Source organism: Podarcis muralis, chromosome 10, assembly GCF_964188315.1.
Source record: "Podarcis muralis chromosome 10, rPodMur119.hap1.1, whole genome shotgun sequence".
Taxonomy (NCBI): domain Eukaryota; kingdom Metazoa; phylum Chordata; class Lepidosauria; order Squamata; family Lacertidae; genus Podarcis; species Podarcis muralis.
The window spans coordinates 27704470-27719326 of NC_135664.1; the positions used below are offsets into that span (position 1 = coordinate 27704470).

The 14857-nt window shown below is 43.0% G+C and overlaps 1 protein-coding gene across 4 annotated transcripts in view; it reads right to left on the reverse strand.

The window, feature by feature from the left end:
* Nucleotides 1–468: 468 nt before the first annotated feature.
* ADAMTS20 (ADAM metallopeptidase with thrombospondin type 1 motif 20) overlaps nt 469–14857 on the reverse strand; it is an 83648-nt gene continuing 69259 nt past the window's right edge. For 3 of the 4 annotated variants that reach the window (XM_077934660.1, XM_077934662.1, XM_077934663.1), the window contains 11 exons: nt 14144–14311; nt 10608–10781; nt 9624–9794; nt 8582–8782; nt 8343–8472; nt 8160–8254; nt 7981–8075; nt 7160–7293; nt 6220–6311; nt 3926–4030; nt 469–3495 (listed from right to left, as the gene is read on the reverse strand). In XM_077934660.1, the coding sequence (XP_077790786.1) occupies nt 3406–3495; nt 3926–4030; nt 6220–6311; nt 7160–7293; nt 7981–8075; nt 8160–8254; nt 8343–8472; nt 8582–8782; nt 9624–9794; nt 10608–10781; nt 14144–14311 (1455 nt within the window). In that variant the 3' untranslated portion in view covers nt 469–3405. The remainder of the gene's footprint in view (nt 3496–3925; nt 4031–6219; nt 6312–7159; nt 7294–7980; nt 8076–8159; nt 8255–8342; nt 8473–8581; nt 8783–9623; nt 9795–10607; nt 10782–14143; nt 14312–14857) is intronic. The other variant, XM_077934661.1, reaches the window with a different exon arrangement.

Genomic DNA, 14857 nt, shown 5'->3' on the forward strand with positions numbered 1-14857 from the left:
ATCATATTCCCTTGATGGATTTCCATTTCAGATGTGGGAGGAATAAGTGAACTCAGCAATTTTTGCTCCCATTTATGTGTTCATCGGAATTATCTGACATCGCTACTCTCAGGTAGGTATACAGTGGTACCTCGGTCTACTAACAGCCCTGTTCATGAACAATTCAGTCAACAAACTCAAAACTGGAAGTAGGCGTTCTGGTTAGCGAACTTTGTCCTGGAAGCCAAACGGAAGCCGAAAGGTGGAAGGGCACGGATGGTGAGAGGCCTCAGTAGGGAAAGTACGCCTCAGTTTAAGAACGGTTTCGATTTAAGAACGGACTTCCAGAACTGATTAAGTACCACTGAGGTACCACTGTACAGAGGACTGCAGTCTTAATAAATTAAGTTGCACAGGCTCTTTCTTCCCGATGTAGAGAAAAATGTCAAAGGTTGAAGAGACGCTAAATGATTTGCACAAACCATCCCATAAGTGATTTGCTGACACACCAGCAATGTATTTAAGCAGTGTATTTAAGCAGTGATCACATGGCATATTTATTACATAAAGTTTTTTTTTATAATTTATAACATAGGTATTGTAAATGTAAACATTTCTAGGAAAATAATGTTACAGTTGTCATGTTTACAAGTAGAATAAGGCACATAGTGCAAAAAAATACTTTTCTGATACAGAGGTCACAAAATAGTTATCTATATGTGTTAGCTCAAAGGCAGTTAACTGCTCAAAATCCCGTGGTATGACTTAGCCCTTATTTTAAATATCTTTGTGGGTGATATTAGTATAGCTGCCATTTTTCCCTCTACCAATGCTTTACTGGCAGTTGACGGTATTTGGTTTAATTGTCTAGGTTGCAATGCTGATCCATTAAGATGAATGGGGCATTTGTCACAGACTTGAATGGAATGAGGATTGTACCTTTAGCTGGTATTTGGCTTCAACAGTAGGTATCACAAAGAAAATAGAATCGTACTATATGCTATACATTCCGAATACCTGAGAACTTGTTATGAAATAGTGTATGTAATTCAATGTAATATTAATATTTGGGGTTTCTGGCAAGTCCAACAACCAGAACACTTCTTAAAGACAAAACTATCCACCTATGTGGAGAAAATGTGGCACAGAGCAATGACTTCCTGATGTGGAAAAAGCAGGACACTTGAACGAGGACCACTAGGAGCACTAGAAATCTAAACTAGATCTCCCTAAAGTTAATGAGCTCTCCTTCCTACATAGCTTCTTGCATGAGAGTTTCAGTGATGCAACAGAGGTTTCCTTTAACATATAGTATGGGCATTCATTTTGAAGTATTTGGGCAATGGTTGTATACTTCCGTGTGTGTGTGTGTGTGTACACACACAACTGAATTAAAAAAACACCCCTATAATATACAAAATTAATTTGTTTTCATAGTACATAGATGAGAGGTAGGATCGCTAACATTAGGTTCAGAACTATGCTGGTTTTCTTTATGTGATTACTTGCTTTTAGCCACAATAGATGTTAACTTTGCTAAGCACGGGCCAAGGAGATTTCTGAAGCTGAGCTGCTATGTCTGTGTAAGTACCAAAAATGTGATGTGAAAAGAGGGCGGGGCACAATGAAGAAAGCTACAGGAACAGTATCAGCAGAAAGTATATTGATATGCACCTATCTGAGATAGATCTGGGGACAAATATAATCCCTGGCAGGGTTTTGCAAAGTTGATCAGTTGCCATCCTAAACCAACTTACTAGAGAGTAAGTCCCAGTGAACCTCGAGGGATTTAAATATGATTAAATATATTTAGGATTATGCTAGGCATTGTATATTTCAACACCTTCCGTGCTTTCTACTGTAACTGATCTAGCCAGCTTAGCAAATGTGAACTCTTTGATTTGTAAAGTAATAAGGATCTTAAGGGACGCAGGTAGTGCTGTGGGTTAAACCACAGAGCCTAGGGCTTGCCGATCAGAAGGTCAGTGGTTCGAATCCCTGCAACAGGGTGAGCTCCCATTGCTCGGTCCCTGCTCCTGTCAACCTAGCAGTTCGAAAGCACATCAAAGTGCAAGTAGATAAATAGGTACCGCTCCAGCGGGAAGGTAAACAGTGTTTCCATGCACTGCTCTGGTTTGCCAGAAGAGGCTTAGTCATGCTGGCCACATGACCCAGAAGCTGTACGCCGGCTCCCTCGGCCAATAAAGCGAGATGAGCGCCGCAACCCCAGAGTCGGCCACGACTGGACCTAAGGGTCAGGAGTTAGTCCAAAGGATCTTAAGTTATTCATTTAATAAACAACTTTACAAAAAGCCAGTTCAAGTTCTCTTCTTCTTTTTGCCAGGGGATCGGGTGAGAATGCTCTAGTGCAAGTGAAATGTGCACGAGGGGAGCGCTTTCACAGGGCGATCACATGTACAGTAGCTCGGTTGGTGAGCGCGTGGTGCCGATAACACCAAGGTTGCAGGTTTAATCCCCATATGGGACAGCTGCGTATTCTTGCAATCTAGTTGGACTAGATGATCCTCAGGGTCCCTTCGAACTCTACGATTCTATGATTCTAATGGAATCGTAGTAGCAAGCCCTACCCCCTTGGCCTCCATGCAGCAATGTGCATATCTATTTGGTTTCTATGTGCATACAGACTGTGCAGAGAGGGCCCGAACCTGCAGTTTGGGACTTCACTTTTTTGCAGGGTTGGTTTGCATATAGGACCTTGCTTCGGAGTCCCAGTGTTGCCCCAAGGAGGACTCTGATTCAGATGATACTCCAGTGTCACACATAAGGGAAGTCCTCTGTACACTGTTTGGCCTGAAGTTGTGGCTCTTCCATCAGCGCCAAGTAGTGGGGGCTGGGCCCCCCTAAATTTGCAATGAAAGGGCCAATCCCCCCCAAAAAAGTTCTGCAGTGGCCTTGCTGAGACTCTGCTATTTGTTACCATTTTCTCTGCAGGTCCCAAGCCCCAGCAGAACAGGATACAGACTGTTAAATAAACATGCCCATTCACTATACATTCAGCCAGTGTGTTCAGACTGCTAGGGAGCTCCAAGAAACCCCGGATCTCAGAGAAATGTATTTATATGCTATGTGCATTTGTAACCACATTTGCCATGTTCATGTCACTCGTTGCAGTTTTATGTGTGCACATATAACACCAAGGGGTCCTTTTTCCTTTTAAATGGGCAAAATGGCTTTAAGAATGTGCCTGGCAACCTGTGGCAGCCTCATAGGAGGTTGTGGGTGTGGCAAGAAGCAGAGTTGCCGATTAACATAGAAGGAGGAGAAGGAATTCAGAGTAAACAAACACTGCAAAGTTGAAAGGATTGAGGAAATAACAGCACCTTCAATATAATTCTTAAGGACTTCTTCTTCTTCTTCTTCTTCTTCTTCTCCTCCTCCTCCTCCTCCTCCTCTCTCTTTTTCTCTCTAGTTTATTTGAAGTTGGAGACCAGTGTTTCCATTAGGAATGCATTTCCCACAAAATCCTCCACATCTTCCGTATATCTTAGTATCATCCTGAAAAGGACAGAAAATCACTTCATGAGAAGAATGCACTCATAGCTGCCTTGGAAGCAACAGCACCCCCTCGCTGCAGCGATGCGCAAGTTGTCTGAGAACCAGGAAACATGGGAAGGAGATGAAGCAATGACCTGCATGTCCTCTCTTTCTGTGCCATGTGGCAGGCAACTCCAAATCACTCCCCCCGCCCCAGCCGCCCTGCCTTAAAACAGGACCTGCTTCTTCCAGATGTCTGCTGCCACTTTCCTTGTTCTCTTGATTAGGAAGTTGTCTGAGATTAAGTCTTTACAGCCTCTTCTTCTTCTTTTTTAATGCCTGACGCTTTCCAACTCCTTAGTACCTGACTCAAGGTTCCTTTGCTGCTAATTGAAGCAACTGGAGCAAACGCCCCATCCCTGCAAATAATCATGGGTGCAAACAGACTTACTTGAGATTTGTGTATCTGAACTGTAACATAATTTCCCTGAGCGATCCACTTTGCCGTAGGGGATAGCCTCAGCCCGGTGCCTGCCAAATTGATGCCAAACTGCCCCTTTTCAAGTGGAGAGAGAAAAAACACACAGATCGGCTTTAGAGCGTGGCTAGTAATATTGCAAATATTTGTGCAGGTGCGCCCAGAAATGAACAGCAGAAGCGTCAATAAAAGAAAGATGAGACAAGGAGGGCTGAGGTGGAGTGGAGAGGGTATGGGGCAGCATTACAAAAGAGGAGTTAAGAAAGGGGGATAAGGGGGGACGATGTGATGTAGCAAACAGCACAGCGATGTGTAATCGATTTAGAAAATCTTTCTGCTCTAACTACCAATTGGTTGAAAAGCACATTTTAGCTCCAGAAAAGTGGTCGTATCACCCAGTGAGGAGCAATGTCACACGGTTCCTACCCCAAAAATGAAGAAACAAGCAACTTAGAAGGCAGATTTCGAGACTGTGTGTATAAGGCCCTTAATATTTCTTTCTTCCTTCCTTTAATTTCTCTCTCTCTCTCTCTCTCTCTCTCTCTCTCTCTCTGTGTGTGTGTGTGTGTGTGAGTGAGTGAGAGAGTCAGTTGTATGTGCGAGTGTCAGGTGGGCAGAAACATTGTCAGGTATGTGTGTGTGCTTTTGTTAAGTGTGTCAAGGGGTGTGTGTGCATGAGTGCTCATCTGTCCACATTTTTGCAATGTGCAATGCCCCCAGCCCATCTTCAACAGGCACCAGTCACTACCACGTTAGATATTTGAAATAATAATAATAATAATAATAATAATAATATGTACCCCACCCACCTGAGTGGGTTATCCTAGGCACTCTGTGTTGCTTCAAGCATATAAAAAACCATAATAAAACATTACACATTAAAAAGCTTCCCTATACAGGGTTGCCTTCTAAAAGTTGCATCCTAAATACACCCTAAAGTTGGGGAACCTGCCATGGATTAGGGCAGTGTTTTTCAACCAGTGTGCCATGGCACCCTGGGGTGCCTTGAATAATGGTCAGGGGTGCTGTGGGAAACACCAGCCACTGTCCTTCCTTCCCTCCCTCCCTCTGATGCCTCCTCAAGTCTCTGCCTCCCAAAGGCTTGCTCAGCTGTTTGTTGCAGCAGCCCTGGCTACAAGCTCAGCAGGCAAATGGTGCCTCTGGGGCTGGTCTGGGGAGAGGAGAGGAGGATGTTCAAAAAGGGGCTGCCAGCTCTGCAGACAAGGGACTTCTGAGGTTTGGAGCACATATCCCTACTGGGGAGCCACAGAAAGAATGTAGTTGGTCAAAGGAGCCATGGACGCAAAAAGGTTGAAAAGTTCTGGATTAGGTCAATGCCTCTGTCGTACAACTCTGAAAAAGACTGCCTTGACTCCAACCTAAAGCAGAATTGCTGAAGAGAAGTTGTGAGATCACAAGAGGGCAGTGTTGCATTGCAAACTCCAGCTGCAGTGGGTCAGGAGGGAGGGGGGTCTGCAAGAAGTGGCAAGACAAAGGAAGAATGAAAGAGCAGGTGAACAGAAAGAGGGGATTTCAAGAAAAGAGGGGACAGGGTAAAAAAAGAGAAAGAAACAGGAACAGAATACCTCATGGGATTTGGGTACTGATTTCTGCCAGACACTAGGAAAATTCTCACATCTCTACAGTGCTTGCCAATGGCTGAAAATCCCTCACACTTGCTTGGGAATGTGCCCCATCAAATGCAATGAATGGCAAGCCAAATTCTACAGTCCTTCTGATCATTGGAGTCACTGAGCATTTGAAACAGATAAAATGTGAGAAACCAGCTGCAGAAGAGGCCGAAATGAAATAAAAAGGGAGCAAGCAAGAAAAGAGGGATATTTGGGTATTTAAAGATTTCAACAAAATCAACTATATATCTTGGAAAGTTGTTTGTTCACTCCTTGTTTGGACACTTCTGGAGATACTGGAATCACATTTGGTTCTGAGACCAGTTGGACACAATTTTCAAACAAGTTGGCAGAATTGACTTTTCAAACCTTCCGTGATATTAACCAAATATGGCATGATGGCTCCTGAGATCAAGGGGGAAGGTTGTCGTCTATGTTTGGATACAGCTGGACGCCATTTTGACTCAAGATGGCAGACCGAGCCTTTCAAAACTGCACTGATTTCAAACTGCACTATTATTTTGATTTCTTAGAGTTCCTGAGCAACACTGGGTATGAGGCTGCTAATACTTAATGGATTGGGGGGAAATGCATGACAAAGGAAAACTGAGTCCCATCTCTATCCCTGACACGTACCTGTGGGCATCTAGCAGCGCTGTAACAGTCTCCAGCTGTGGCAAAAGGAACGGGCTTCCCAAGTATGGTGTGAGCAAACCGGAAGTCGGTGGCTAGCAAGCAAAAGTGAAAGCTTGTTATGGCCAGCAAAACTAGTTTAATTAATCTTGATTCATGCCTGCGCCATGGAAGGTAAGGTAAAGAACCTATCAGGGCAGGGGTAGCCTTGGCTGCAGTAATCTATTGCCTGGGAAGCTCAGTACTGTGTTTAATTGCTACAAGGAGCTTTATGTGGGACTGCCTTTGCAGACTGTTTGGGAAAGCTGTACTGGTTGCCTCTGCAGATCCAATACAAAGGGCTGGTTTTGACCTATAAAGCTCTGTCCATCCCAATATATATTTGGAGTGCCTCTCCTGACATGAACCTATTTGGATCCTGCAGTCTTCATGTGAGGCCCACTGCCCCCTCTGAGGGAGGTTGGGAGGGTGGCAACAAGGGAGAGCTCTTTCCACTGTCATTCCCCTTCTGATGTTGACATTAGTGCCATTAGGAAAACCATGGAAGCCTCATTTCTGCCTTGATCTGGATTGTGGTTGCTATTTGCAAAAGTCGAGAGAGAGCAGAGATCGGATGACAAATCTCTAGCATCGCCTTTGCACAGAATGAGAAGAGAGAACAATATGGCTGGCTGCTTTGGGGAGAGGCTACACATACAAGCTCACCTCTTGATAGGAGCATCACACCATAATGATGCGCGCATGTGAAAACCCTATCACAAATCAAACCCCACCAAGAAGATATTTCATAGAATCTCACATCACCTCCAATATATCATTGTGTAATGAAAGACGGGCGGGGGGTAGACTTTTTCTTTCAAAAGGGCACTACTGGGAATACAATTTGTGTTTCCAACAGTCACTCAGTCATTGCAAAGCACAGTATTATTACACAAAGACTCACTTTTAATCTCCAAAGAACTGAGGTCAATTCTTATTTTCCTAAAAATGGTGTAGCCAGCTGCAGGGTAGTCATTTCTGCACATGCAGTCTTGCCGTCTGCTTCCATTAAAAGGACACTCGTATGGATTTTGCAGCCTACAAATAAGCATTCTTTAGTTTTTGCTTTCATCACAGCAAAGTGCTATTCCATATTAAAAGCCTGAAGAGGGTGAGAACTAATGAGGTTACATTATGCAACACGGAGGGTTGTATAAAAGCCTACATATTTGCAGCTGAAAGCTGTGAAAACAATCCAGGAACGCTAAACATCTTTTAAGTCCTGTTGATATTATGGAGAGAGGTGTAAGCATGTCCTTAACTCTCACATTAAAAATAAATAGGATTTAGAAATTCTTAACTTTGGCTGGATCATGCCCAGCATACGGAGCCACTGCAGATGCAATGCTTAGAAATAAGCCACGCTCTGGTTGTGAGTTTTGGTACAGCTCTGGCCAAATAATAGCATGGATTATGGGGGTTGGAGTCTGCTCCAGATGAATTCTGAAACTATTTACACATGCTTAGTTTGGAGCATGCAGGGAGCATGACCATTTTAGATGGCTGTCCAACATGCCCAGGGAGCCTGCATCTCGAATGTGCACGAGTGCAGAGTTGCCTTTTTATGTTCTGAATGAATGTTGAAGAACCTAGGAATAGCATTTCCTAGGTTCTTCAACATTAATTCAGAACATAACAAGGAACAGACATATAATTCTGAAACTTACATATGAATACAGTATATCTACAAATAAAGAAAGGTTAAAAAATTTAAAATCACAGTACCTATATCCATATACTTCTGAAAAGTTATCTGCTTCCCCTTTAGCCAGTGTTAAATATTCTTTGGGATCCTCTAGCCACATGTCTGAACAAAAAATCTACAACAGAAACATAGAATTCCTTTATAAAAAGATGGATTTCCTCCACATATCTCCCCTCTCAGATAAAAGGAGTAACAATACCTTTATCTTTCTTCCTTTAATGTTTAGCAAATATTCCCCATCCTTTCTAATCTTTTTTCTGATCTGGATTTCTTTGCAGCTGGTTATCATCTCACCTAAAAATAGACGTGTCGGGTCATTTTGTGTGTGTGTGTGTGAATGAAGCATTCCATTGTATCCATTGCACATATCTGAATTACTTACAGTCTTTCACATGGCAAATCCTTCTAGCTGCAGGTTTCAAATGTGACAGACACAAGTCACTGGGTGAACCACTTTGGGTCATGCATTCTACTCTTCTTCCTGCCGTCCCCTTTCCACAAGGTGCTGAACACTTAAACAGAGATCATAGAAATAATTTAGACAACAACAAACAAGTCAAAGTGGAGGCCACAATTCCTTCCTGGACTGAGGCATCTTAACTTTGCTGAGTCAATACTCACCTGACTCCATTTCCCCACATTCCATGATGCGGCAAGTGGACACGCCACAACATTACATTTATTCATCAGTGGTGACTGAGTCAGTGGGCAATTTCTGTATGCTATTTTCCGAAGGCTGTTGGTATGGCTGCTCCAGGCATTGTGGGCTTCCACACAGTATGAGGTCTTCTGCTGGTTCTCAAGATAACAACCAGCTGGACACTAAAATAATACAATTACTGTCACAAAAGGCACATGAAGTTAATTGTTATTATACTTGTGAGTCGAGGACCCGCCACCCACTTGAGGATAAGAAAGACACAAGGACAAAGTATATAAAAATTCCTACCAGGCCCCTTGGACAACCAAGGCGACCAACCACAGGTCCATAGCAAGGTCAAAAACATGGAAATGAACTAAAGGGAGGGTGGGTGATCTGACGAAACCCAGCAGCGCAATGAGAGGGCAATGCTGCCGCTGCCGCATTTGAGCAGCTAAACCCCACCCCCTCAGCTTCCGCCTGATTGGTTGGTTGCCAGGGGGTGTGGTGTGGCAGCTGGGACAGCAGACGAAGGGGCCAGAACACCCCCTGCCAACATGGGAAACAGCTTCCGTTCACAACTCCTCCCCTCTGGAAGGAGGAGAGGCTTTATTGCAACCTTGTTCTATGCATGTTTCCTAGAAGGAAGTCCGCATTTCAATGGGCTTACTCCCAAGAAAGTAGGCATAGGATTTTATCTCTTGGTAGTTCCACCTCCCTCAGAAATTCAGGGAGGCAGCTGCTCTGCAGAAGACATTTTTTGTGTGGCAGCCCCTAAAATCTTTAGGCCACAAAATACAAAACTTTTTCAACAGAAAGAGATGTTCATGTTGGGAAAAGCAGCTCCAAGGCCTGTACACCATAATAAAAGCAAACTGAATTGGTGGAAGCTGAGAGAATTCAAGGAATGTTTTTGAACTGTTGGTAGGAGAGACCCTTTGTACTCCCATGCTTTTTTAAAAATGCACCTGCTGTTTTCAGGTATAAAATCAGACACCTGGTCACAAATGCACATATACATACCTGTGAGGAGTCAACTGTAATGACAATATATTTACAGGAAGCCAGTTTGCATTTCTTGCTGGATGGAGGTTTCACACCAGAATCACAGAGGATTTCGTTTACTTGGATCCCGTTTTCATCCACACACCTCACCTTGCGGTATGTTTCCCTTTTTTGACACGAGGAGGAACACTGAAGATGACAAGAACAAATCCTGTAAGATAGACTACATTTCTGAAGCCGAGTTTTTCCCCCCAGAGAAGCCCGTCCCCAAATGTGGCCACTCTGAAAGCAAGTGGAATTCTGTAGCTACTCGTTTATATTAAAGCTTTATATATGATATTAAGTGGTTGGTGCTAAGAGTAACATTTCAGGGTGGGCATCTCACGGAAGCTACATGTTTCATGTCGCCCTAGTGGAGAGCTGTTGAAGTTGTTCCTCAATCACGTATTTGGATTTTCCACACTGGGTGAAATATGTCTATTTCACAGAAGACCGAGAGTCAACGGAATAAGGAAGTTCACATCAAAATCACTTCTTGTTCCCTGTGTGTCATTGTGACATTCAAAGCCACTCAGAGTTGTAAAGGAAAACCCAGAGCAGCGAAATGTATCACTGTTTCAATTTGCCCCATTTACACTATTGGGGCACCCTATTAATGCAGCCATAGAGTCATACATCATAAAGCAACCTTCAGATCTTTCTTCAACAGATCGCCTTTGATCCTTAAAACATGTGTGTCAGTAGCGTTACCACCCACTGCACTTTACGGGCATCTTCATTGGCAGGGACTGAAGTAGACAAACTGGAAATATGTGGGCAAACAGCAGAATGCACAAATAATACACATATGGGAACGGTGTTGCATGTCACCGTTGAAAACTATGACGGTCTTCCCACTGCAAATATTTTTTAACAAGTAGGGTAACTGCAGCCAAACCTGCAGACATCTGTAACTGGTTTAAATAATCTCGAGCAAGAAGCTTATATCTCGGCCATACTTACATCTTGCCATTCATCAGTCAGCCAGTGATACTGTACACAAGCAGGCAGCCAACAAGGCCTCTTATTAGGTGGTTGCATCAGATAATTACACAGCACTTCATCAACTCTACCGCTGCCTCTCAACCTACAGTAAACATCCCGGTGCTGAACTCCTTCTCCACAGGTCACGGAACACTGAAATAAATAAATGTGCACACACAGACATAGAAAAACCGGGGAAATGGGTGAATGAGACATAACAGGCCAATCCAAACCATATCTGCACAGAGGAAAGCCCTGATGAGCTCAAGGCTGCTTAACCCAAGTATGTATTGTTAGGAATACAACATTCATACTTTTTAATAGTCACTAACTCTGCTAGGGTATACGTACTCTAAAATAAATCAATGGGGCTTACACCCAGGTACGTTGGAGACAAGACTGCAGCCTACCTACTTACCTCAGAGTAAGTCCTGTTAAACTCAGAATGACACTTATGAGTAGGCAAGTATAGATCTTTGCTGTAAAACAGCACAGGAAATCTTGCTCTATTAGTGGAAGACAATTGTCAGTTGTGAGCCATTGCACCCACAAGCCATATATGGGGAAATATGTCAATGTCATTTTCTCTGTTTCCCATTTTTCCGATTTTAAATTTAGATTTCCACATCAGTTCATGGTTTTTCCTAGAATCCACCTTTTCATGTGCAATTTTGCCCAATATCTACATTTTTTGCAAAGCAGCTTTCCCTAGTATAATGCATTTTATGTTATTTTCAGTACAATATATGTGCCTATATGCACATTTTACCCTAGTTTGTGCATCTTTGTACACATTACTTGGCCAAAAAACTGCATTGCAAAATTCAGGGAAATGTGAATTGTGAAGGATGGCCGAACCTCAGTTTGCAGATCATTTTGGGAAATGTGGATTAAGTTCACCTTTAAACACAGGCTGAATCAAAATTATCTCCCATCCCTTGTTGTGTAGGCAAAAGTGGAGAGTTCCGGCATTGGAAAACCACAATATATGGTTGTTAGCATGTATTGTCGGTCACGAGCTGTGCAGGCTTATAAGGGGGGCTGGAAAGCAACTGAGCAAATGTTCTCTTTATTTCCTACCCCTCGTATATGGCATTCATGTAACTGGTAAAGAGGGAATTTATTCACATGCTGATGTCACTTGCCTTCTCTCTCACACACAGAAATCAAAGCCCACATGCTTTCAAGCAGCTTCATCTTACCATTGCCAATGTTTTCCAGACTTCAAAAATGACTGAATCATATTGTTGCCTCCACCCTTTCATTGCATATTTGTTTCATATTTTTTTAAGTCATACCCTCCTCTGCAGCCTTTTAATGTTAATTCTCCATGGCACATTTCCTAAAATGTGTGCCTCTTGAAAAGGCAGAATATATAGCCTTCTTGTACGTGAGTGAAAAAAGCACATACCACAACTTGTTTCCATTAACTTTATTTGAAAATCGCAGATGGGGAGCTGGAGTTTCTATTCTCCAGACTCATTTGTACCGTAACTATTAACTTTATGGTGATCTGTATGTAAGCATGAAAGGAGAGCAGATCCTCTATACGTGTTTTGCTTTGTAGTCATCTCCATCAATTGCATTCGCTGACGCAAGGCACATCCCTCCACAGAATGTTAATTAACTTCAGAACTGCATTGACACAATGCGGCGCAATGAAAAATGATGTGTAATAATTTAGGACACATATATGACCGCATTGTCCTAATCATAAAAGAAGGGCTGTAGATCAGTAGTAGAACATCTTCTTCCCATGCAAAAGGTCCCAGTTTCTATCTCTGGCATATCCAAGGTAGGACTGAGAGAGACCTGAGACTATCCTGGTGATGATTCAGTATAATGTAGCTTCCTAAGGTCCTATTATGCTTTCACCACATGTTAAGAGAGACTAAAATGAGATGGATGGAAGTGGATGATTGTAGCAGGCTTGCACAGCTTATGGCCTCTCAAACTGACAACAGCTCTTGGGCCAAATGAAGGGAGAAGGAATGGGTTCTGTGCAGTCAGTCTGAAACGGGACCCAAAACCCTCATTTTTCCTCCTCCAAGGGAGCATTTCTAAAATGCATTAACTCTTGAGTCAATGTATAAACAGAAAGCTAGCTGTATAAGTAAGTGCTCAAAGCCCTCTCCTTTATCAGTCCGTAACGGCAATGGATGGCCTTGCCAGTTCCGTGGAGCAGGGATGGCATGTCAGGGTCTTATCTTACATCCTGACCACAAAAAGACGCACCGACCTTGTCAGGTCTGACAAGAGACCTGGGAACGGTGCCAGGAGTGTTCTTAGAGTTGGTGACCTCCTGCCCCAAGATAAGAGTATAGGAACAGGAACAACCTTTTATGGTCAAGAGTACCGGAACAGGAATATTTGTTTATGGTCATGTATGTCAACTTGCGTGTATGAGCTGACGTGGTTGGATTCCTGGGGAAGGGGGGAGAGGGTGCCTGGAGGATATATATACTGCATGAAATTTCTCATTTCTTTGGACTTGCTGTGGACTGACCATGCAAATGCCTTCTGCTATCCGGAGAGCAGAATAAACTCTTTCTCTGAATCAACCTCGGTGTCATTTGACCTCCTTCCTCCCTCCCGGGAGCAACGCAGACCCCACCAGTTGGTAAAGTCTAATAAGGCTACACAAATATTGTGGCCTGCTCGGTGTCTGACAACCCATGCCAGCCCAGGCAGACCCCCAAATTCAAGAGGCCTTATTGAGCGGCTGGTAAGTTACTGTCTATTGTTGGCTCACTGTGTTCAGCCCAGTGGTGTGCAAATTGTGCATTTCTGAATTATAGCAACGGTGTTCCAATGTGTTCAGAATGAACCTGTGGCTCCCCTAGTATCACAGATTTGCCACTTTTGTGAAATATTTCTGAATAACCGGCACCACACAATACAAGAGAATACTGCCTAGTGAAGGTTAAGCACTTAAAAACTTCATTGATTTCAGTGGGAGAGTTAAAATCCAGTCAAATCCTGTGTTTACTCAGGATTCTTCAATGGGGCTTATTTCCATGTGACTATTGTGTCCAAATAATGGTCTAAGAAAATTAAATGCTGTAGCAAAACTGGATTGGTACCCCAACTTGGAAGTGTCTTAAATTCTTATTAAAAATGTATTTGTTGTCCGTCTGTCCCCGGACATTTCCCAAGTGTTATTTTTTTAGACTGCACTGCTTCGTGGTTTTTTTGTATTTTGTTCCTTGAGTTTCATTGACAGTTTGTATTTTCAGTTAATTTGTATTCTATTTTATGCTGCTGTTGTTTTACCTTGTAAAACTCTAAGAGCTTTTTAATATATTAATTGGTCCATAAACTGATTAAATAAATAAATAAATAAATAAATAAATAAATAAATAAAGTCATTAGACAGTAGATTGGACCATACGAGCCAAACTCTACTGGGTGGACCACAGTACAAAAAAGTTAGGTACTATATTTCATTGCAGAAGGTATGACCTTCTCTCTGCTGCAGAACTGTATCGTGACTTGGCTGCAAGACTGAAAAATACCTCATTCCACTTGTTGGCCTTCCATCCAGGACATCGGGCAGCTCTGCAAACTTTGTGGGTTCGAGGCTTCTTTAAATGCTGGCACATATTATCCCCTAGTTTAATTTGGAAGTTGTTAACGCAATATATGTCGCGATCCTTTACACCCTTCCCACAGGATACAGAGCACTGTAAAAGAAAGAAGAATCAAACATTCTCAGCTGTTTGACTTTAGAATGACATTTTCATAGCAGAAGCATGGCCAATTATTGGTGCAAATATTGCATAGCAAAGAAATGCTGCTATGCTGAATCAGGTCCATTTGGGCCACAATCATACACCCACTTAAGGGAGAGGGCCCTATTGAAGATAGTGGCACTTACCGTATTTTTCCCTCTATAACACGCAGATTTTTTCTCCTAAAAAGGAAGGGGAAATGTCTGTGCGTGTTATGGAGTGAATGTGTGGTCCCTGGAGCAAAAAAATCAGACAAAAATCAAATCACGCTTCACGGAGAAGGGAAACCTGAAAAGAGGAAGTGGTTGCTTTCCTGCATTCTGCCTCAGGGTCTTACTGCCCACCCTCCTCTGTTTCGTTGCTGTGTTTGCTCAAACGGAACAAAGAGCAGGGAAAGCCCCTCCCCTCCAGGCAAGAAGAGGGGAAAGCAGAGTCGTTCCTTCTAATTCCTCTCTGTGCTCCGGTGCTGCGTCTAGGGACTAGCAGGCAACATGCAGG